At 39.8% G+C, this 25770-nt stretch overlaps 1 protein-coding gene across 1 annotated transcript in view; it reads left to right on the top strand.

Annotated features, from left to right (window-relative positions):
- The window catches only part of dock1 (dedicator of cytokinesis 1), a 184527-nt gene that overhangs the window by 126909 nt on the left and 31848 nt on the right, over nucleotides 1-25770 (top strand). The window contains exons 30-40 of the mRNA XM_062442681.1: nucleotides 10360-10438; nucleotides 11429-11529; nucleotides 16911-16969; nucleotides 17550-17698; nucleotides 18875-18960; nucleotides 19299-19455; nucleotides 20150-20190; nucleotides 20553-20643; nucleotides 22925-23044; nucleotides 24293-24382; nucleotides 24749-24853. Of these exons, the coding sequence (XP_062298665.1) occupies nucleotides 10360-10438; nucleotides 11429-11529; nucleotides 16911-16969; nucleotides 17550-17698; nucleotides 18875-18960; nucleotides 19299-19455; nucleotides 20150-20190; nucleotides 20553-20643; nucleotides 22925-23044; nucleotides 24293-24382; nucleotides 24749-24853 (1078 nt within the window). The remainder of the gene's footprint in view (nucleotides 1-10359; nucleotides 10439-11428; nucleotides 11530-16910; nucleotides 16970-17549; nucleotides 17699-18874; nucleotides 18961-19298; nucleotides 19456-20149; nucleotides 20191-20552; nucleotides 20644-22924; nucleotides 23045-24292; nucleotides 24383-24748; nucleotides 24854-25770) is intronic.

Consider the following 25770-nt stretch of genomic DNA (forward strand, 5'->3'; position numbering starts at 1 on the left):
CTGGCCATCGCTTTATCGTGACAGGTAATTGGCAGTAGAGATGGACTCACACTTGTTCTCCAAAAAATTACAGGGAACAAGTTTGCTTGCTAAGGTCATGTTTAGCTGTGAACTTGACTACATCCTCCCTGACACAAATATTTCAGTGGTCATGTTTGTTTCGTGCACAGAACTACTTACTTAAAGTAAGTATCAGAAAATGTACTCCTTTTCAAATGTGGCACGATTGCAAAAAGCGTTTGGAATGCAGATTTGACACTTGATTTGAATTTTCTTCCTTCCTTTAGAGGCACAAGTGCCCTGTAGGTAAAGCTCAATTTTTGTTAAAGAGCACCTACTGAATTAGCACAAGTTGGCATTTGCTTAAGCACTGTATTCAGTGTCTGTTTTCTCCCAGGGATGGAAAACCTTGCATCACATTTTTATATAAGACAACAGCTGCTGGCTGCTTTGTGCAGTCAGCTAAATGTGCTTCCTTACAGATTTGCTTTGCAAACTTTTCAAGAGCTCTGCGCTATTCAACCTTATAGCCCGAGATGTGCTGAATCACTACATACTAAGTGCAGCCATCATCATCAGTCTGAACAATGTTCATTGTTAATGTTTTTTTTTTTTTCTTCTAGTTGTAAGAGTAAGCACTTTGAACAGCTGTGGATGCTGCAGCAACTAAAAGACTTAATTAACAGATTGAGCTAAAATTATGTTAGATAATTAACTGTAATTAGTGATATTTAACAAATTGATAAAATGTTGAGTCTTTTTTTGCTCTCAGTATGGAAAACTGAACAATTTTAACTGCTTGGATAACTCTGACAACAAACCATTAACAAATAAAGCAAAATATTGTTTGATAATCTTCTTCATGCCTTACTGGGACATGTAACAAAACTCTTAATGTATTAGATCTGAATTAACTTCAGATGACCTTCTCAATATTAGTTAGTTTCCCCAAGTGACACCCAAAGTTTCTTGCAGAGCTGTTAATTATGTGTAAGAATAGTGGATTGAGAGATGAATGGGGAGTTCTCATAGAGCCCTGCGTGGCAGATGAAAAGATGAAAGCCCGGGCGTGCTGGAGAAGAAGCTCTTTAACTTGGTAACCCATGCCATCAGTCCCGCACAGACTCTTTATGAGAAGGTTTCTGAAACTGGATGGCTGCCGTTTGGAGTTCTCTCTCTGATTAATCCTGGACCTGGAGGACAGGTCTGAAAAAGGAAGGAGGACTTAGAGAGTGCAAAGGCTGCCTATGGTGACGGGATCCTGTGTACCCCCGTACAACACACTTTTGACAAAGACTGCGTCAGTGGACATACGGATATTTTATTTTACATACTCCCCTCTTAAAGACAAGGTTGTTGAAAAACCTTAACTCTCACAACTTCAATCTCTTCCAGTTTTGTGGATTCATTAACTTCTTTCAATATCCTCTTTCAACATACTGTCATTGAAACATCATTGTTGATAAGAATACATAGTTTTTTTAATATAAATACCTAAAATGCAGTTTCATCGCCAAAATATATCTACACAAGAAAAATCTCATCTAAACCTTGAAGGAAACAATTTTATAATGGCATAAAAAACCTTAGAATTTTATACAAAATAGTAAAAAAAATTCATATATATTTATGAAAAGCTTAACCGAAATGTTGACTGTGCTGATATAGCAACATTGTTGGCACATTGTTGCCTATGTGCAGATACGGCGCAACATTAGCATTACTTCAAAGTCCTTTTTTCACATTTCTTTTTGCTCTGCTTTGAACTACATCCAATCCTGAGGGAAATACCTGACTCTTTAGCAGCTAAAAGCTATACTATGTTTACCTGTGCAGTAAGTGTACAGTGGCTTTTTAGAACTTTTTTTGCTCAAAATAGCTGACTGCTGCTGGAAATGACACTAAAAGCATTGAAAGTGGACCAAAACTGCAGAGCTGCAGGCTGAAAACCAAAACAATGTGCTGAAATACACTCTGTAGAGCTGAGGAGAAATGCTACATAGTCGAGCGATAACTCTGTTGGTTTATCACTAATAGCACCCATTTCACATTACATGTAGTAATTTGAACCATTAATATTGTAATAATATGGAATATAGCAGCTTTGGGAAGGAATATTATATGTTGCTACTATTTACTATGATATTTACCAATAAAACTTCCAAATGCTTTGTTAAGCTCCCTTTTATGCACATTACCAGAGCTTCTCAAGCCTCGTGTTATTGGTATTGTGAGCAGAAAAGAAAGGCCTGACCTTCACATGGCTTTTCTACAACACTGCTTTGTTAATGTGGTGAGAGTTATGTTCTTTCTCTCTTGTGTCCTCATTCTCGTGATTGGCAATTTCGCAATTTTGAGATTTGCAGATGAACCCTTGAGAGGCATGAAACATGGTTTGTGATACAGTGTCGCATACTGCACTGCATTACCAGGTGCTGCTGTATGTATGTGTATTTGTTTGCCAACATGCAAGTGTAGGTTAGAAGCTTCACATTAATTTTTCATAGGACTCAAAGAGCTCTGATGTAAATGCCAGTGTGCTCAGAGTTTACCACTTGGAATTTGGGTTAATGTGTGTCAGTATGTGTGTATCTACTTGTCAATAAGTCTTTTCCCAGGAGAGTAATATTGTTTTGCCAATAGACTTCAGTGCATTTGAGTGGCTGTGTTCTTAGGCTGTCAGTTTGTCTTTAAAATGTGCCCCCTTAAAAAACATTACCATCTGATTTGATTTCTCATTAGCTATTTTCAAGAAACAGTGGGTTGCTTACTGTGTAGGAAAACTGTAGATCATAACAGTGGCTGTACTACCATGTAAACGTCATTCAGATTGTATTATAATTTTATGAACATGTAAGCAGCATTTTTTTATGCTGGTTTTCAAGGCTGAGCGAAATAATTCCATATAAAATGCAGTGTAGTAATATAAAGTATGGTATAAAGTAGCATAAAAAGGAAAGTTTCTCAAATTCTTACAGTAATTAACTTTCCACTTATATTCTGTTGATGATCCTGACTTCTCACTTTCTTGTTGGAAAGACAAGGTGAATGACAGTTTTTCTGTCAGGTATAAAATCAGGATCAATGACTACACTGAGGCAGTTGCCTCATTGGCGACCCAGTGAAGGTGCTGTAGCTCATTTTTTTCTTTCCTCTCTGAACATAACTGACATGTTTGCAGTACACTTGATGAATGCTCCTTTCACTTTGGTAATCCAATTACTTCTGTCTTTAGATTAACAGTATGTCAAACCAAATGGCCCCTTTTCATGACTGCATATCTGATACGTATTTAATTTGACATTCAAACCAGCAGTGATGCACACTGCAATCAACATAGACTAAAAGGGCACCCATGGCATGAATGTCAGTCTGCTAATATGCCAAGGCTCTAAATAATCATCTCTAATACACTGATTGTATTATAACTGTTGTCGAGAGTTTGAATCCAATTAAAAACCATCACTGGATGAAACGTGCTTGCATCAGAAATTTCCAGAGTTTGAAAATGTGCTTATAGATGTTTTGGGTGCAAAACGTTTGTCTGAACTTTTCTCCAGGCATATCTTTTGTATTTAAGAGAAATTGTGACGAAAGACACTGTGCTAAAGGTTTAGACTTTTAGAATCTGATTTAATTGCTTCGTGATTCATCTAATAACTTTGAATGTGCCTCATTATCTCATCCATTGCTCAACATGAACTCACCAACACTCTGACTCCAGTGCAGAAAGGAGTTTTCTTTGCTTACTTGTATTTGGAGTTTTGACTAAATCAGCCTGTGTTGTCTCATTAGTAATCCGTTCACCTCTTCACAAACTTTTGGTCTGGATAAAAAGCGGCCTCTGCTGTCATTGTTACATCTCAGATCTCTGTGTTTATGCAGTAGGCTGGCAGTAGCTAGCTTTCTTTAACTCTGACGCTGGCATCACACTGGCTGGCGCTGCCAAGTCAAAGGGACTGCAGCTTTTTTCACAGCATTCGCATGACAGACAGGCCCTCACTGGCCTGTGGGGTCAGTCAGAAATCATATCTGTTTTACTTTCATTGTGCATAGTGTCAAATGCACATTAATATGTGGGTCAACTCTCTCTCTCTCTCTCTCACACACACACACACACACACACACTTCTATGGAAAGTAATTTTTTTCATCAGTTCAGTCTTGTACAGAGAAACGCAGCAAAGATCTTCTGAGGGTCTTCAGGTTATCGCGAGATGAAATTAACTATTCCTGCAGAGCCCTGTTTTATGACTATTCAATGTTTACGGCATGCACATGCGTATACATTCATATATGCTCACCGAGCACTTTATTAGGAACATCTGTACAATTTAATGCATGTCAATCAAAAGTAATGTATGATAATGGGGTGAACAAAATATAAGGAACAATTTTTAAATAAAATGCACTCCAGTACAACATCACCACCCACTAAGACTACGACCTCAATAACAAACATCGTCAACAAACGATGTCAACAAAAGCTGAAAATGTATAACCGTCATAGAAGTAGAATTTATGGCAGAACTGTTGTATTGGATTGCAAAGGTGTTCCTTATAAAGTGCTCAGTAAGTGTTTAACCATAAAACGTTTATATTGTCTTGATTGGAAATAATACTGTACTTTGTACTTTATATGTAATTTATTATATAAGTGGAACTAAACATAAAACAATCTCAAATTCGCCATAACACTAGAACATTAAAGACATTAGACATTATGTGACAATAACTGCAAATCTATAGACATTCCCACCAGCCTCAGCTATACATTTGCATCCTGACAGACTAAAATATCACATGGTAAACATTATACGTACTAACTTTGCCATATTAGCTGCGTCATTGCGAGCATTTTGCTGCCAATGTTCCTTAGTGCAGCCTCAAAGAGCATGATACTCTGTGTGATCAGTTAATGCCAAAATACCACACTGTTGAATAAATACGAAAGGATACTCAAACTATAGAAATGTTTGGTACATACGGCAAATCTCCTTTTACCAGCCAAGCTAATCTTGAATATAAGTTTTTAATGAGATTATAAAAATGTGTCACCTTTGGCATTGTGATTTATTAAAAAAGCATTCATTAAAGGACATAATTGATATCAGCTTTAGGATAAAAGACCAATTTGGTGTTTGGTACAAAGTTTTTACTTTGACGCTATCATGTTGGATGGTTTAAAAGGTTCTTAATTGCTCAAAGGGTTATGTTAAAGTGAAGTGAAAAAGTGAATAGTTTTTGTCCCTTTGTAAATGGAAAGGTCTTACAGATGAGAGCAGTATTTTGACTCACCCCAGTGATATTTTTGAATCATTAGAGCTTCCTTTAGCTTCCCTGTGGTGTGCTGCTTGGTATAATTTCTTACAGCCTAGTCTATCTTAAACTTTAACAAGAACCATATATACTGTATTTAAGATGCTCTGGAGGAAAGTTGTCACAATGGAGTGGGAATTGGGTTGAAAATATGTTGACAGATACATTGATCTAATATTAGATCAGGTGTCTGAAATAAAGGTAATCTAATTTAATAAACTGGTCTGATAATGAAGGTTTTTGACCTTGCCTTATCTCGTAGCACAGGCAGATACGCCAGCTATTCAGCAGGCTACTATGCAAATACTGGGATCATTATCTGGGATGCTCTCTGAACTCAATTAGCAAGTATGATCTGCTGATAACTTTTCATTAGCATACCCACTAGGTGTCTGCGTTGCAGATCATCTGCAGGAAGTCAGCTGATGGAAAATACGCAACAAGGTTGCAAAAAGCAAATCCTCTGTTGTCTGTGCTGAAATGTAAATGCACAAGCACACTCATCAATCAGCAGTAATGGGGTGATTTTTCTGACACTGACAGTTTGATGGAGCACATTTATCATAATGATGTCATATGTATACAGTATCAGAAAGACACTTATACATGAGAGGTGCTGTGCTGCTCTTGTACTACCTAATTAAAAAGTTTAAAATGAAAATTTACGCTTTTGTCTCTCTAAGCAGAAAATAGGGAAGCCTATGGTTTCTTGAGATGATTAGAGCTACGTTGATTTCCCTGCTGAACTTTACATGAAAAAACAAAGCAGCAAGAGGGCAGGCTGTTTATAGGCATTACAAATTTCTAGGGTGTCCCCAGAAATGCTTGATGTCTTAGCTCAAGGCATAAATCCATTGGATAAGTCTTTGATTACATTTATGGCAGCAGCTTGAATTTCCCAGTTAACATTCTGCTTGAAGTTGTAATGACATTATGAAGAACTGCTTTGTCATTGTCTCTCCATCTCCCTCTGCATCTAAGCATCTTATTTTCCCTCTGCTGCATAATGAGTGGCCGTCACAGATGTTGCAAGGCAGTTGAGCATCTTCCCCCTGGCATTTGGCTTTGTTAATAATGCAAGCTTGAAAGAGCAGTGGCAGCACAGAGTGGATAGTGAGTGTTAACTGTATATTATACACTCAGTCTTGAATTACACTTATCTTGCTGTGATTCCTTCCTGGGCAAAGAATTTCCTCCAAAATCAATAGGGTAATTAATTTTTAACTGTACAGTAATGTACGTGTTTTTATGAATAATTCCTTTTGGACTAACTCAAATACAGACAGTTAGAGTGTTTCTTAGTGTATCACATTTATTTAAAGAACACATTTTCAAAATGTCATACTTTTAAATCCACATTTAAAAAGTATAGTTAAAGAAATTAGCTCTGAATGCCTTTAATCTTGTTTGAAATGGCCTTTTTGGAGTGTCTTAGTCAGAGTCCACTGTGAGGGAGAGTATATTCTATTTTCATCCGCCTCATTAAGTTTTTCACTTTAATTAATGGCAGGATGTGCTCACAGAGGAACTGTCCTGTCTGTTCGTTAAAGCCCATTATATTTCCGCGCTCAGGCAGATTGCTGGCTTCAAATAGGCTTTTAGGTAGTGGAGTTTACATTATTGTGTGAGCTGCAACATGAGAGAGACTCCAATAAAAGATGTTTATGTAAAGCATCTTATGTTGGACAAATACTATACATGGATCATTCTTGTAGAAAGCACAGGAGATTTCATTTGCTCGGATCATCAAACAATAGTAGTGGAACCGTGAAGGAGTGTGTCCGGCGGAAAGTGAGATCAAGAAGAAATGGTTGATTGCAGCTGCATTTTTCCCGTTGAGTCATATTTAGTAAGAAGCTGTGAATAGTATTGATCTTGGTCGTATTCCTTACTGTGAGACCCAGCAATGAGAGCTGTATGCTGCTTCAATAATTTCTGTAGCAATTACAGTTCTTGGTTATTTCAAATGATCTGTCAAGATGACTTTTGTTGAACCAGTTATATTTTTGACTTAAAAATGTCTGAGCAAGTTTTTGTATGCATGTTTAAGTTCAGTAGGTCAGTCATTGTGCCTATCCTCGTCCAGGTAAACACACCATATACACCATACTCATGGCTCATTCTTTTTTTCACTAGACTATAATACCTGAACTTTTTATAATAAGCAAATTGGTCTACAACCATTTATGTCTCCCAAGTCAATGTTAGTTGTATAGCTCAATATCACAAATTTGCCTCTGCACAGCAAAACAACTCTATCCTTAGACCGTTAAATAAGGAACCACCACCACCACCAAAAAAGCTTTTAACAGGGGAAAAAATTGAAGAAACCTCAGGACTAGAAGCAGAAGAGGGATCACTTTACCATGATAGACAGACACACAACAGTTGTTGATGTACAGACCAGATGGCAAAATTACAGATACACAGCATGGAAAAACACAATGACAAAATTATAGATGGATTGATAACATATATGAAGAATCTGATCAACACAACCATAAATTTGGATGATCACCACAGCAGTAAACCAAATATTTAAATGGGCTGCAATGATTCTCACCTTGATTTTTGTAGTATTGATTTTCTAAAACATTTATATTCAACCGGTTTTTCTTTACTTATAAACAGAAAATAATGAGCCCTAGATATTGAGCAGTAATATTTCTCAGCTCACAGGTGCTGTGGATGGAAACACATTTTAGTATTAGTCCAGTGCTAAGCGTATCAACTATATTGGCATGTTCACAGCTGCAGAAAATTGAGTGAGGTGTACAGAAGGGGAGCCTGAGCTCGTGCAGACAGGATGGTGGTAATAGGCTGTCTGAGTGCACAGGAGATGGGGGCGTGGTGGTGGTGGTGGTGGTGGTGGTGGTGGTGGGGGGGGGGGGGCTCTCCTACTCTGAGGCCACAGAGCCACAGAAATGGACTTCTAATGTCTTATCCAAAGGTGTTCAATGACAGTTAACCTTTCAAACTAAAGATTAAGGTGACTCTTAATATGTATCACACATCAGCCCCAGATAGCATTTATTCAGCAATGGAGATAAATGTGGGACATGAATATTGTATAGCTTTAAAATACCCCAGATCCCACAGCATTGCCGTCTCAACAGTGGTGGTTATTCATGTTCAAGGTCAGTTCAACAGGGTGGGAAACCCCCAATCCCCTTTCTACGCCAATGAAATTTAGACCTTTCAGTAAGCTCAGCTGGCAGGGACCCGTATTGCCAAGCAACTAAAACATAATGTAAGAGATGCCAAGATGATGTGTGAAATGACTGATTACCACAGTGAGACTGAGCATCAGTAAGGGTTTAACTTAGGCTACGACAAAGGCAGAAGGATCTCTTTGAGCTCCAGGTGTACCAGATGTCTGCTCACCCGCCAGTGTCAGTTACATGAGCGTTACATCTTAATGCCGCTTTATTGCCTGCTCATGAAACCCTGATGCAATCCACTCAAGTGGCATCACAGTTCCTTGTCCTTGTTTCACCTTGCCATTTTTTATCGCACACGCTGATATATCTTCATATGCTGTGTTGGGCGATTGTTTTTTGCAGTTCTCAGGGGATAGAGATTGAGTGGAGAAGCCACAAAAACCTGGTGTGATTGTTCCTTAAATAAAATAAGTCAGGTTATTGAATATGCTGTGCTGGACATTCCTTTCCACTATACTGATGTTAAGGGTTTTTTTCTTTCGGTGGGTAATTCTTAGAGATTAGTATACACATTGTTGTATGGCCTGTTCCGCCAGGGAATGAAGTTAAATAGCGAATGGGCCTCTGACTCTGTAAGTAGCAATCATAATTCCCCTCTAAAAGCTTCATGCCACTTAAGTTATTAACATTTAATTCTGCAACATCAGAGTGGATTAACCCATCAGACAGTGTTCTCATTAAGATGCACTCATTGCATTTTTCTTTTTTTTTTTCGGGTGAGCCTCCAGCCCCTCTATACTTCAGTCTGCCAAAGATGAAGAAGAATGATTGATTCAACCAGTTTCACCTTTTCACATGGGCAAACATTCTTCACCGAAGTATAAACCATCAATGTCCCCTTTTTGTCTGGCTACAGTTTTAAAACTACAATTCAGTTTTGCGGGCAGTTATTTAGTTTGGTGGACGTGGATATGCAATGTGTTTGACTTTTGACATCAAACACTGGAGTTCTCATCCATAACCACACTCTTTCATTAACTATAACAAAGTTGTTCTTGTTGCCTAACACTAACCATACCGAAGAAAATCTTTCCTGTTGGTATTTGTTTCTTTGTTAAGAAACTATAGTCACCATAAATGAATGTTGCCCCATCAACTGGATCCATGAAAATCAAAAGATTCATGATTGACTGACCTTTGAAAACAAAACCTCAATAATTTGTTGTAACTACGATAAACATATTGTGTACTCTTGGGCACATGATGACAACAAAGATATGGAGGTTGTTGTATATTATAGTATTTCCTCCATCTCCATTTACCTTGCCCAGGTACAGCAGATTATAAGTAGCTGGCAGCTTGTACAAAGCTTCTCTTCTCTTTCTCTAAGAAATAAATGTAATTAAATAATATAACGGTAAAAACCAGCTCACTTGTGTACCAGAGATGGCGAACTGTACACAGTATATATGAGGAAAGAACAACAATAGGTAATGGTTTCAGCCATTAATTTAAATATATTTGAATTGCCCTTTATAGTGCAATTGCAGTTCAACAACATTAATCTCTATTGCAACTGAACTGTTTTGTTTAAACATAGGTTGCTTAGCATTTCTTTTATCCGTTGTAACATGACATTTTGCTGTGAGTTCAAGGGGTTTTGTACATTGGTGCTTGCATGGTGTCTGAATGTGAACATCCAGGAGCTACTTTATTAACAAGGAAAGTGGTAACAGTAGAGAATGCACACATATTGCATCAAAGTGATCTTGAAAGGCCATGTAATAAAAAAACTATAGAGATGAATGCCTTTGTTTTAAGGTGTAAAAACTTAAGTATTTATAAGACCAGGGCCAAACCTTTTCCTCTTATCTTTTCAGAGTGTTTCTGCGGGCCATTAATCAGTATGCAGCAGTGCTGAACAAGAAATTTCTGGATCAGACCAACTTTGAGCTACAGGTAAGAGCTGAACTGACGTAAGCCTCTTTTTTTAAACAACGTTTATATTAGTTGTCCACAACCCAATGTTCTTTCAGTCGAGGTAACATTGGATTATCATTTTAAGTACTATTAAAGACTTTGGAAGGTTTGGATGGCATTTTTGAAAGCATCGTTTCACTTTAGTTTCACATTGAGGCTGTTTTTAATGTTTCAGATCCCAAAAAGATCACTGAAGGCAGTTGACAAAAAATTGTGGAGAGAGAACATCAATTATTCTGTAATGGCTTGCAATTTGATGTGCACCATATTTTAACCCACTCCCCCAGAATAGAGCAACTTTTTCTTTTTGCTTGTAATGTCAAGTATATAGAAGAATAATAATGTTGCAAACAACTGCACTGCTCTGAGCATTTAAAGCCTTTATGGATTTATTATTTAACATTGTTTTGGTGTGATGGATAGCACTTAAGTCTATTTATGGTGTATGAATAAGACTGTTGTTTCCAGTGTTTTAAACCATAGATAAACAGTGTAAAGATAATTTATCTGGATAGAATCATACTGACTTTTACAGCCATTTGTATCATTTTAGCTTAAACAGACATGTAGTTTGTCTTATGGGTATTTTCATAGGAATGTGTGTACTCTTATGATTTGAAAACCCGTCATAAAGAGACTTGCATGGACGATTTGCACAGCTGTGAAAAATGGTGGGTACAGTAGCACTCCTTTTAGCTGCTGTCATTGTCTGATTGAGAGCGTGCTCTGGAGGCCAGTGGCCTAAATCACCAACCTCTCCCTTCACTGGGAGGGCTTCCAGACACACAAGTATACCCATCACATCTAAACCTTTTGATGTAATGAAACTGTAAAGCTTTCCAGCCCAAGTTGTGTGATGTGTCACTGAAATATATTGTTGTATAGCTGATTTTGGATGGTGAACTAAATACTCTTTTATTGTTTCCTCACCATACTCTCCATCAATCTCTCTGTCTTTAACGGGATTAGCTGTGGAACAACTACTTTCACCTGGCTGTAGCCTTCCTTACCCAGGAGTCATTGCAGTTGGAGAACTTCTCAAGCGACAAAAGAGCCAAGATCTTTCAGAGGTGAGTACGAGGCCGCCTCCTCAGCATGATCAGGCTTTAAGCTTTATATAATTCATCACACGGAGGCTCAAAGGGGATACCCAACACCCCATGGTTCCAGTATAGGCTGCATTAGTTGTTCGCCTTTTTGAACAAAGCACAGCAGCCTCATAGTAACTTCAGAGGTTATTGGAGAGCAAATCTTGTACTCAAATCCCAGGTGTCAAGCAAAGTCGGGAATCCCCTCCTGGAATTAAGACACAAGTATTTGGTTTCTCCTCAAAGAATCCCGTACATGTTATTTTTCTGCTTCATATTCCCTCAACAGATAAAGGGGAGAAATTTTGATATCACGCCGCACAGACATTTATTGCTTCTGAAAATCTGCCCTTAAGACCTAACCCTCCCTTTCAGCTATAAGTTCAGAGAGTGATTTCAATTCCTGTTCATCCTCTGCCTGTATCTACAAAGAGCCATTCATCTACATTAGTGTTTCTCATAGAGTCTGGTAATGCAGCCAAACGTGTAAATGCTTTCTGGGCAGAAGTGGTACGTATTGGCTCTCATCTTCATTTAGAGAAGCTTTTGTCACTAAAGCATATATCACACTGGCCCATACTTGACAGCGACGCTCCTCGTTGGTCAGTGCTTTATTATCAGCAGTGAAAAACTCACTCACACACATACACACACACACACCCACACACCCACAGACAGCCAAACACAGTAAACAAAACGTTCCCAGCCACCCTCACCCTGTCTTTCACAACTTGTCAGCCTTACCCAAAAGAAACTGCTATTTGATCCACATACACAAGAACTGCCATTCCTGGCGTAAGCACAGAAAAGGGGCTGATCTCCGCCTTTGCTATTTCTAGGTTGCTTATTTGAGATTCCCAAATATGTCATTCAAACACAACCAGGTGGCTCACAGAGCATGCAAAGGGGATATTATACACTGTTTGTCAATTTCTCTTTCACCCACTCTTTCTACCTCTATCCGCCCACTCTCGTTCTCTGTCTTTGTCACTGTCCCTGTCTCCCTCCATCTACCTCTCTCTCTTTTACCTCTCCTTCCCTCTGTATCCTGTTTCTGTGTGTGTTGGCGCATGAACTCTCAGTCCTGCCTGCAATACCAATTATTGTGCCTTGCTCGGGAGCAGAGAACAGAGGGGCGAAGTCAGAGATGTGTGGAGCACGACTGTTTAGCTCTCTGCGTTGGCTTTTCTCCTGCGTCACACATCTCCCAGTGCTGCGTGTGAAGTTCTGGTCCATTACTGATGTCTTGCAATGCTAATTTCCTTCTGTCATTTAGACCGCCAGGACAGACTGATACAAGGCTCATATGTCTGCTTGGCCTGAATGGAGAATTAGTGCATCTTTGTGCATCTGTTTTGTTGTTGTCTCATTTGTGTAATTTGGGCCATTGTTCTGTTATTAATAATAACATTTTGTTACCCGAGCTGTCTGCTGTCAACATCCATTGCCGTTTACAGACTTCTTGGTTTAAATCCTCTATGCAACGTGGGATTATTTCTGACATGTTTTGTGCTTGCTTTGGTTTTACGTTTACATAAAGTTGTTCTGTTCTGTTCGCTTATTGACAACCTGCCTGAACGCTTCTTTCTTGCCCTATCACACTTTATTGTAGAAACGTCACCATGTTTCCCCATTTTCAGCAAATAGTTTGATGAGCTCAATACAATCATAACTGATAGAAACCATTACAATAACAAAATTAACATCAAAGTTGTGATGAATGGGAATTACACTGTACAATGCTCTGGCCAGACACCGTGCAAATGTAGCCACACATACAGAGCTGGATAAATGAGCTTGCAGCAATCTCATTGTTATGATATGTGCATGTGAATGATGAGGATATTGTCATATTGTCAGGTTTTGTGAATATCTCACAGTTCCTTGGCTTCAGGCTTTGATCACATCTCATCTGTTTGTACAGGCTACTTTTTGTCAATCACTTGTTTGTTTGTCTCCCTCCTTCTCTATCCTCCTCTCTCTGTATTCCCCCCCCCCATCTCTTCTTTTTTCATCACTCCATGCCTCCATATCCAATTCCTCCTTTTTCCTCTCAATCTTGCTCTTTGCCATCTGACCCTGCTTCAATACGTAGCACAAGATGCCAAGAACCCCAACTCCATTTAGTGCTCGCCACTGTCCCTTTGTAGACATTTTATTCTTACTTAACCTCTCCAAGAGTTTTTCACCCTGTGGTTGACAGGTATGTATTGTAGGTCCTGACAGCCGACAGTCATAGCTGCCTGTCCCGTTGCCTACAGGGGTGTGACAGAACAGCACCCTGTATCTGTCTCGGCTAAGATGAGGACATGATGCCTCCAGAGCAGTCATCAGCACACCCATTTGCTTCCACTGGCACATATTCACGCTATAAGCACAAGCATAGGTGCACGTATGTACAGATTAAATTACTAGACGCATACAGACAGGGGAAAAATTAAAGGAAAATCCAACATAAAGTGTCTTAGTAAGGTGCTGGGCCACCATGTGTTGCCGGAACAGCCTCAGTGCTCCTTGGCATTGCTCCTGCAGTCTCCGAACTCTACTGCAAGGATGAACGCCATTATTCCATCACCATATTCCCTCATTTGGTGTTGTGATGATGGTGGTGGAGAGCGCTGTCTAACATGTCGGTCCAAAATCTCCCCCAGGTGTTCAATATGGTTGAGATCTGGTGACTGCAAAGGCCATAGCATATGATTCACATAATTTCCATTATCCTCAAATTCATTCAGTGACCCCTTGTGTCCTTTTGATGGGGGGCGTTGTCATCCTGGAAGAGACCACTCCCATCAGGATAGAAAAATGTCATCATAGAATAAAGGTGATCACTGAAGTTTGCACTGCTTTGCAGTGACTCTTCCCTCTAAGGGGACAAGTGGACCTAAACATGCCAGCAAAATGCCCCCCATAGCATAACAGAGCCACCAGATCCCCTCACTGCAAAGGTCAACCATTCCTCTACCTGTACCTGTTTTTGCTTTAATTTGTCCCCCATCTGTACATAGGTTCTTGTAATACATAATGCATTACCATTTTTTTATAGCTTTACAGTCATTTGTAAAGGCTAGCATCTATTTATATTTGAACATGTTGTCAATAATCTGCCTAAAGATCAATCCTTGGGCTTTGCAACCCTCCTTCTTTTGACAGTTAAATATGGTAAAATGTTTTGACCTGGCCAGGCTGAAAAGAGGCAATGCAGCCTCTTCATTAAGGATTCTTTAAATGCTCTTCTCCTCTCTGTCAAAATACATTAGTCTGCCTTTGTAAGATATTGGCAAAACAATCAATTGGGTTTTAGAATTCCGTCAGAGCTACGGGGTGCACTGAAATGTCACAGTGTGGAAGAACAGATATTAATTAGAGGTCAGGAGAGGTGTCATGCTTACACCTCAAGCTCGCATCTTTTTTTTTTTTTATCTCTACAATGCCATGCCAAGGTGTCATGCTGTCAGTGTACTACGAAGAAGAGACAGAGGTGTCACTGTGCCTCCATCAGTCACTCAGTTTGATAGTCTGATGTCAGACAGGTCTGATTAGGCATTTACAAACATTTGCTGTTGCCTGCAGCGCCACCAGCTGTAGAGGGCATGAGACTGGAGGGAGGGAAAAGTTATTGATGACTCTGACATCACATCTGATTTTAGATGGCCCTCAAAGTAATATCTGATTTATAGTCAGGCTAGCAGCATTGCTCCGGGGATGGCAATGTCAATGGTCGGTCAGTCTACCACTTTTGTCCTGACTGAATTTTCTCAACAACACCTGGATGGATTGCCACCAAATTTTTACTGACATTTGTGGTTCCAGATAATGAATCCTTAAGACTTTGGTAATCACATGGCTTTTTCTTTTGCACCATCATGAACTTAGCATGTTGTTTTGAGTTCAATTTCTCAACAACTGTTAGAATGTTTGCACACACATTTTTGTTGTTGAGGTTCAGTTTGGTTATCCACTGCTGTGTGGTAGCAGTGAAAATACATCTGATTACTTCTCAGCACAATGGTGCAGCTTAAAGCTTGCCATAACAGGCCAGTGGAAATAGGGTAAAAACAGTCAGAAATGGCTCTCTCAGGGATGTTATCTTCATTGTGCCCTCTATACTCTTCATCTTAAAACAATTTCAGGCTTGAACGTACTCTTTTTTTCTCACCAAATGTTCAATCTGCTTTGAAAGAACTAAAGCCTTTATTTTTGTTTCATTTGATCGTTTTCACGGAGTTGGTCTCACTTTCTTCCCCTCTGCTCACCGTGTCCTCTCCCGTTAGTCTCTACATCATTCACTGTCTTAACTTTCCCTCTCTGTCCTTTATCCTTCCTTTGACGTGGGACAGTGTGCCAGGCAGGGAGACTGGCTCCAAACTGCCATAGAGATTGGTTCATGACCTAGACATGGCAGAGCTGATCAGGTTATAAGCCCTCATTTGTAAAAACTAGAAGAGTCAGGAAGGGAGCAATCCTTCCAGCTTGTCTTTCTCTTGTAAAAGGGCTCTTGACACACCCAGCCGACCTCAAAGATCTCATACCAACAAAGACTATTTGATCAAATGCTTTGTATCATGTCTTCTGTCCTCTGTCTTCTGAGTGTTCAGAACACAGACCAGAGCTGGCAGCCAGCTCACTGCCAGTATGCGCGTGTGCTCTACACTGGCAGAACAAATAACTTCTTTGTGTGTAACGTGTGTATTTGCATTCCAAAAAACATCATGGTAGGACAAGACAAGTTAACTTACCATGGTCAAGGCATCATGAGTCCGTCTCATTATATGCTTGTGTAGGAACTACTTTCCATTATTAATTAGCTTTCTTTGTGAAGACAACAGGAAACACAAACATAACATATTGTCGTAAGGGTGATCAGTGCACATACTCTATGTACCTCCATCAAAGCAAAAATCAAAGGTTAGAAAATACATTTGTTACCCTGACACCTGGAATATTTATTGAAAATATATCTGATGAAAAGTAGTAACTGTTGTTATGGCTTGCATCAAATGAAGATGCACGTCAACCCCATCCAATGCATGCTGGTGCATCCTGCTGTATTGCATCACATTTCTGCATGCTGCATCCACTGTTTTCTCTCTTTCATAACTAGAATCTTCAGTTTACAAGGAACAGGACAGCCACAGCACAATTATATCATAACACAACCTTGTCTGGTCAACATTAGGGGTCTTAATGTATTTTACATTGCATTTTTGGCAGTTGAAATACACTTGTTAGTGATTTTATGGTACTCGCTGAGTTTACTCGTGAGCCCTTCTCTAAATCCACCGAGCCCCAAGTCATGTTAATCTTCTATGCTGTGATTGAACTTAATCTTCTGTAACATTTTTATCCTGTTTATGTTTCAGGTACCAGGACATGAGAAGGCAAATTGGCTTTGAAATCAGGGATATGTGGTACAATCTAGGTAATTTTACCGACTCATTTTGTCAGTGATGTTCACTTTCTCTTCCTGAATGATTTCTGATAAGGATCAGTCATACAAACCCACAGTACACAGAATAACAGCAGCAACTGACATCTCTTTAAAGTGTTATTTTCTCAATTTACAGTATGTTAATCTGCCGACTAAGTGCCCTCACAGTCATTACAAGTCAACCCAGCAATGAAAAGCAACTAATTAGAGAAAATCAAGTGTTAATTGGCTTTATGTTTTGTGATGAGAGAATCAACAGTCAAGTCTCATTGGAATGTAATTGTAGCATGGGGGTTGGAGTTTTAGATGGCCACCTGTGCCTCCTTTAAAGTCTACAGATTGTAATCTACACCATCTGATCCTGTAATTGAAGTTATTCACCAGATTAGACCATTCATTTACAGAGTTTTAATGAGTGCCTTATTAGTCTTTGAGTTAAGGTATTTCATATGACTTCCTGAATATTTTCTACTTCGTTTGCAAAAGTTACATTTTGTATGTTTGTCTAAATACAAATTAACGTAGTGCACTGTCCATTTATGTGTACATCTTGGGTTTTTTTCTTCACAAGGGCCTCACAAGATAAAATTCATTCCTGAGATGGTGGGTCCTATCCTGGAGATGACACTAGTTCCAGAGATTGAGTTGCGAAAAGCCACCATCCCCATCTTCTTCGACATGATGCAGTGCGAGTTCCACTTCACATGCAGTTTCCAGCGGGTGCGTCCTCTGAAACATGAAATAAAAAAACAGAACAGTACAAGATAGAAAATATAACAATAGCAGAGGGGCAGAACCAAAAGGACTGTATGAAGAGCAGAGGGTGTTGGTGTGGTAATCTGGGGATCTGGGGAGGAGTAAACTGTGCTGAGGGGCATTTCTTCTGAGAAAAGTTTTGTAGCTACAAGCTTACTTGTAAATCAACAAATCTCATTTTTTTGTGTTGTGATCACCAACAGCCACGGTAAGTAGAACTTAATGTTATGCCTCGTTACAATGTGAAATGAGGCCTTCCTGCATGAGGAAATCTATTTGGCTACAGCTGTTCTGCCATAAGATGCCTCAGCCAGTTTTTAACTTTGCAATGTTTAGGCGGACTCCCAAAGTACACAATTCTTACTATTGTAAAGCAGCACTGTGGCTTCCAAATGTCTCCACTGGCCCTTGCAGTCTTGCAGTGACAGTGGCAGTTTAGCATCCCTCCCACAGTTCACCTCTGCTAATAGTGCAGTCTGTTTGGAGTAGGAATGAAGGGAGCCCTGCTAATTAAGTCAATGTGTCATTCAGTACCTGGCTCATTGGAGGAAATGACCCTCTTTGTTGTTCATTCCCTGTACTGAAATGTAATCAGTTTCATATTGGCCTGAATCTCTTTTTATACTGTAATAGTAATATACTGTTAGACAGTAATATTCTCTTTTGTGGGTCTCTCTTTCTCCACACATGTTGTAAATCCTTAGCTTAACAAGAGTAGCATAGTAGTATTTGTGCACATTATGAAGTCAGTCACAATCAGTTTCTTTCAGCACAGTAAAGCCTGTTCTTAATACAACTGCGACATCCAGTACAAACATCAGAGATATAAGGTCCATGCATCACTGTCAGAAGGTATAGCAACAACTGAGCAAAAGTAAGGGGGATGTGTCTCACGGTGCAGCCTTTTTCTGTGTTCTAACTAAGTTTGTACAAATAAAGAAAGGCTGCACTAACTGTTAGTAGTATTAAAAGGAAACACCAGCTCACAGCCAGCTGGGCTGCAGAAGAGCGACGATTAAAGTCAAAGCACAGATCCCCTCAGCCAAGCCTTGATGCCCGGAGAGTGAGACAGGAAGATGGCGTTAATGAATTGAAAAATTAGCTACACTGATTATTTACGCCTGCTCTGTCTAATTGCAGTTTGAGAACGAGATCATCACCAAGCTGGATCACGAGGTGGAGGGGGGCCGCGGAGATGAGCAGTACAAAGTTCTCTTTCAGAAAATGTAAGTGCTGATTAATGGGCAGGATTACGCCCGAGCCTCTCACAAGCTAGATAATGCTAATTGCAACATAGCACTCCTCAAAATAATCAGTGTTCTGATGATCACACGTCTTCTCATCACAGCTTGCAACTGTGATATTTGCTTTCAGCACAGTTGGATGCTAACTCTGCTTTAATGACAAAAAAAAGAATGGTTTCTTAAATCCAGAGTGGCAAAAGTTTAACATTTTAAACTCTCTATACATGCTTCATGTTTGTTTTCCTCTATTTCCCCTGCTTCAAATCCACATCAACCATCACTACACCCCACCACTTCATCAAACACAAAACAACACGCAGTTTACTGGAGCACTGCAGGAAGCACAAGTACTTAGCCAAAACTGGCGAGAACTTTGTCACTCTAGTGGTGCGTCTGCTGGAGAGGTTGCTGGACTACAGGACCATCATGCACGACGAGAACAAGGAAAACCGCATGAGCTGCACTGTCAATGTGCTCGTAAGATGGCATCTTTTCTGACTTCCTGAATACACATAAACAGATTTGCAGTATGAATTACAATGTATAAAACTACTCTAACAATAGTTTCTCAATAAGTCTATGATATCAAAACCAATGTTGTTTATTGGCCATTACAGTGACTATGATGATATGTGACTACCCACAGACAAGACACAATAACAAACACCTTCACATGTCACAATTCATTAAGATGCTATCACAGAGCTGCTCACCCGAAACACCTCTCCTCTGTGAAGTGACATTTCATCTGGGGGCACCTAAATGTCAATTTTGACTCATGTGACTACTGCCATTGAAAATATAACCAACCTCTAGGACCTATATTCAGCATTTATCTCAGTAATGTTTTTCCTGTGCCAGGTTTCATAAGTTTTCTGTTTTAGCAGTGTCACAGCCTGCCATTGTGATTCAAATATCTGCCAATTTACTTTTATTTAGTTAATGTTTGCTTGCTGCAAGCCAGAACTTAATTTATGCCGATTTTAGGAAATGAATTTGTCACAATGCCAAAATATTGTTCTTTTAGAAATATTAAAAATGCAATTTATCTAACATGATACACTGAAGCTTTTTTGAACAGCATACTGCATTGTTGTCAGTGCATTGTTGTCTGTTGAAATCTATGAACCCTTTCAAACCCACTTTAATGGCCTGTCTCTTTTTGCTGTAGAACTTTTACAAGGAGATAGACAGAGAAGAGATGTACATCAGGTAAGAGCCTTTCACATTCAGTCTTGTGCATGTTCATGCTTCTGAACATTCAGTCCATTTCAAGTATTTATACACACCGCTACTTTACATTAAGTATATAAGCAGACTTGGTGGTGTGACCATTAAGTTGAGCTAAAGATCCCCGCCTTGACCTAAATGCTGTATAATTTGGCTCCTTTCATCCCAGATGTATATCCATGATGAAATATTAGGGTTTTTTTAAAAATATGTTACCATTTACAGGATTTCAGCAGAGCTTTATTTGAGGTTAAAATATGCTGTCAGTCCAGCAAAATTGACTCTCTGTGTGTTGGTTAAGAGTCAAATGCCCACCCATAAAAATGATTCCTATTTCTTTGCAGGTACCTGTACAAGTTGTGTGACCTCCACAAAGAGTGCGACAACTATACTGAGGCTGCCTACACTCTGCTGCTCCACGCCAGACTGCTCAAGGTACACAAACACAACATACAAGAGAACACAATTAAACAAGAAATAAAGGTACTCATGCAGTCTTTTAAAATACACACATTCCTCTTTATTCAGTATACTGTACTGTAGATGGAAGAACCCCAAACTACTGTGAAGCTATAATCAGGGGTTGGCATCTAACCTTGGGTATTAAACAAGTGTGTACCTGTGAATTTGAATGTTTACAGGACTTAGAGAGATAGGTCTCTGTGTTTATTTAATCCCACCATGGCATGAGATGGCTGCTAAGAGGGAAGACTTGCTGAGCAGCATTTAGATCACCTTGCATAGTCGATGCAAATCATGGCCAGTATCTGATCTTTCAGAGTAAAACCTATCTGCCTGAGGTGGTTCAAGATAAAGGTGTATTTTTACCATCCTCTCTGTCAGCTGGAAAAGGTAGAATCCTCTACTGTAAATCACATGGTTTGCATGGTTTTCCACCCTAAACCTCTCGTTTACAGTGGAAAAAGGGGCAGGTTTGTACTTCACTTTTAGTGCAATGATATCTTGAATTACATCAATATTTACAAGCAATCATGAAGCATTTCTTTTAAGATCACTCTGTTTTTTAAATAAATGCCTACTCTAGGCCTGGAAAGTTTCTGTCTTTATCAAAAATATACCACATCCACATACAGAGCTCCTCACACAAAACGCTGTTGTGTCTATTCCCAGTCAGGGTTTACTATAGCCTGAATTTGGAGTTGTTCTTTTCTGCCTTTTATCCAAAATGGTTACACCCAACAACTCATCTGTATTTGCATAAATAGCTGGCTGCTTCAGCCTTTGTACAGGTCCCGACAGGGGAGAGCAGGCTGTGACTGAATCAAATTTTCCTCGCTGAGCAGCCACAGTAGCATTTGCAGGAGTTGTTTTGATTATTATTATTTTAATTCTGCTCATCTCCCAGCAGCTGCGGTATTCCTAATCATTGCCTGCTCTCAAAGAGGGATTCACTGTTATAATGTAAAATTTGGTTAATTTTGTTTCAACATAGTCTGGATAAATCTTTTCTTCTCCAATAAGCTGTCCTGTGTAATCTTTGGAGTCATTGTTCTTTTGTATTCGCACACAGACATGTGCAAAAGAGCCTGGGGGTGAGTGATGGATACATAATTCTACATCCGCCAGCAGTAATAGAGTAAAACTGGCTCCTGTAATAACAATTAGTCCTCCAGTAGAGTACCTGCAGCAGTTTAAAAAGATTGATGAATTAAAAGCACTTTATGTATTGTCAGATATGCATCAGCAGTTTAGTTCTGTCGATTCAGGGTCACTGGACATCCATGAATAAACAGAGATGCTTTTTACCATGTAAATGATGCAGTCCAGCTGTAAAGGAATCAATAACCAGAGCCAAAGCCTCCCAGCATCCCTCTTTATGCCACAGCAACAATGTGCACAGCAATTACTTTTTTTTTACCCATCTCCAGTGCAGGATATGCTAATTTCTTGGCTTTGCTATTCAAATGTGGCCGTCACACTAAACTTTGTCAGATTTCTTCAGAGATCTTAACTCTTCAGGTTACTCACAACACCACAGAATGGCAATTAAAATTGGCTAGTTATGAATCAGTCTTGGCAGGCCACATATGATTATGCTCAACACAGAACAGATCAGATTGTCCATCTCCTGGTTAGAAAAGCTACTCTAGCCTGCCAGAAATCGCATTATTCTGCATGCTGAGTAAAGAAAAAGCATGATGGAGCACACATATAGCACAAAAGGACACCACCGCAGTCTTATTATTCCTTTTTTTTTTTAATCACTCTTCCTTACCAGTTGTCATTTAGGAAATCAAGAAACATTTGTTATGAATAAGATTATGCTGCTGCGTTACTTAAATGTAGCTGATGTTTATTGTTAACACAAACACAAATGATGCCTCTCTCTGATCCTCTAACTTCACTTCACTTCACTGAGTTGGCCTCCAGTGGGCTAGCTACCAGAGCACTATTTTGGGTTGTTGGGATTCTTGTACTAAATGCTATACCAGCAGGTATTAGCCACAGAAAGCTATGTACTGCATTGATGCATCTTCTGAGCCATTCAATATGTATCGATGCCTGTTTCATTGTCCATGTCTCAAGTTCCCATCTAAGCCTGCCAGAATGCAGGAAAGGTTTAAAAAGAATTACACATCAATCTCACCCATTTGCATTGGCTATAATTCAGTGATTGATTTCTTGCCACTTGTTCCCCCTTTTGCTCTGTTTTGTATTGCACAGTGTTGACCCCAATCTCACTTGTCCTCTGCAGTGGTCGGACGAGCAATGTGCAGCCCACCTTACCCAGAGAGACGGCTACCAGGCCACCACTCAAGGACAGCTTAAGGACCAGCTCTACCAGCAGATTATCAATTACTTCGACAAGGGCAAGGTTAGAAACACACACACACACATTTTGGAGCACGCACACGCAGAAGAGTGGTTGTAATCATGATAAATCCTGGATGCTATTTTTAGATGTTGTCATCTCTGTTAAATACTTCTTCTGGAATGAGGAAGCAGGTTTCAACGAATAGCTGCTGAACAGAAGTTCTAGGCTCCTTTTTTTAAAGAACGGGGATTGTAAATAATCCCCTTCTTTTTGCTGATGCTCTTACATCAGACCACACAAGCATTAATGTGGCTCTTTTGTGTCGTCCCCTACCTTTCATAAAACCTTTTCTCACGCTCTTCTCTCCTGCTATCCCTCTTTCTCTCTTTCTGTCACACCACTTTAGTGATTTATTTGAATGCCATTTCTGTATACTGCCTTCCTATTGTAACATGAACAGCAGGCCATTCATATGAGCCTCCGATTGAGAAAATGTTTTAGTTGCGTAGGATCCAGTTGCTGTGTTATTCTCCTACACACATAAGACATTTCAGCCTGTGAGCTAAGTCTGGAATTGGTCTGTAGGACTGTAGCCAGAGCTTCTTAGAGATGATGTCCCAAGACTTTGTATGTGTCACCAGTGTTGGGGTGCAGCAGCCACTCTTGGTTATCCAGCCAACTGTCACTCAGCAGGATATGGCCAGGGAGAAATTGAAAGAGCCTTGGATTAACATGCACACACAAACGGACTGATCAAGAAGTGTTATAGTGGCTGTAAGGATGCATTAAGACTCCAGATAGGGGGGTTACTATCAACTGAGGACAGAGTGGCAAAGAGAGTCGCCCAGAAAGCAGTCCCAGATGGTGTTGCCACCACCACTCTGGCTGGCTGATCTGAATAGCAGTCTGGACTCGGTCCACCTCCAGCCTGGCCTAGATCAGTTCAGTCCAATCTAGTCTGTCAGGAAGTCACTTAGAAGCCTTTCAACATGTTTGAGTGGGTCTCGTCTATTTATGACACCACTGCACTGGATGAGCCTCATGGGGAAATGCATCACTATAATACAGTTGCCTCTTTCTAGAGGATGGCAATTGAGTTTTAGTGTTTTAGATTAAAGAAAAAACAAATAATATTGACAAGATAAAAATAAATCGCCTTTATTTATATTCTGAAAGGCTTAAATTGAACAGCACTGCCTGCTAGAGATAATTTGTGTTATTCAGATGACTGAAAAGGAGTGCTCTATCTCAGCTTGAATTTTGATCATTAATTCTTATACTAACTGCTTCTGTTTATGTGCCCAACAGATGTGGGAGGAGGCAATCATTTTGGGAAAGGAACTGGCAGAACAGTACGAGAATGAAATGTTTGACTTTGAGCAGCTCAGTGCATCCTTGGTAAGTAATATGGGATTTTTTTGTTTAAAAAAAAAATTAAAGTTACAAATTGAGTCATTTCAGTGAATGGATCATTTATTCTCTAAAATGATAAATATTGAGAAAGGGTTGTGCACTTTAAAGAGGGAGAAAGAAGACTAATATGGTTTTCATTTGTTTAAAAAGAAAATTCTAAATGAGATTAAAATCACACACTTTTTTAACCTGAGCAATAACATGAAGCTAATAACACAGAACTCGTCACAAGATCAGAATCAAACAAAAATACATTTTGAAATTCAAAAATTTGCTGGTAAGACTTATGTAAAAGGAAAATGTAGAAATGTTTTCCTTACCACTGAAGCTTACCATTGTATCACCCAACAGCGGAAGCAAGCCCAGTTCTACGAGAACATAGTGAAGGTCATCCGGCCCAAACCAGACTACTTTGCTGTCGGTTATTACGGCATGGGGTTTCCTTCCTTCCTACGGGTGAGTACATCCCTGCAATGCAACTCTCTACACTCTGCACATGGCTAGTACTACAGCGTGGGTGAACCACTTGTCAAAACAGATGATCAATAGATTACTGGTGCTTATTTACTTCTCAGCTCTGTCAATTCAGGAGCGTTTCACACATCTTGTTCCCATGGGTTTTGGTTGTTCATTCTCTTCCTCACAGAAAACAAACTCATAAGCAGCTGTTCCATGTGTGGGCTCTTGAGTCAATGCAGAATTACACACTTCTCCTCAGTGTGGGAAAATTAGGATGTCTCTCCTAAAAAAAAAAAGGCCTGAGAAAAGTGTGAACGCAGTGTGCAAAAGTGAATCTTGTTCTCTCTCATTGTCTGCCTATCTCTTCCTTGCCCCACGGAATTTCTTTTTATTATCTGAGGTTTGCCTATTTTAAAGCATTTACTGTATAAATGTGTGCTGGTCAGCTGGTCAGCACCAGTATTTGGCTGGACCACAACAGCGGAGCTAGCCCTACACACAGGAATACCTGTCCATCACTGACTGACTCACTGAGTGATGAAGTTTCCCATTGGCTGTTGCACTTTCAAAATGAATCGGCACAAACTATTTTTTATTACATCCTCAGTGATATGCAGTTCCACTGACTGCATCTCATTTCAAATGTATTGCACGCTAAGAGCGCCCGCAGCCCAGCTAGCAGATGCCCTAAATCGGTTTGCACCTGAACTCCCATGACATGATTGAACGACTGTCAGAGGAGCGTGTGCAGGCATTGTTGTGGCTGACCTTGCGCGTGAGGTCTGCAGCCTCAGTGCTGGCAGGATGATGTCAGCAGCTCACATGATAGTGATGCGCTTGGGGCTGCCGCACACGAGGGACCTCCAATGTAGGTTCGCACGGCTTCCGCTGCAGCTAATTTGGAACAAACAGCG

The sequence above is a fragment of the Scomber scombrus genome, chromosome 21 (assembly GCF_963691925.1).
Source record: "Scomber scombrus chromosome 21, fScoSco1.1, whole genome shotgun sequence".
In the NCBI taxonomy this organism is placed as follows: Eukaryota; Metazoa; Chordata; class Actinopteri; order Scombriformes; family Scombridae; genus Scomber; species Scomber scombrus.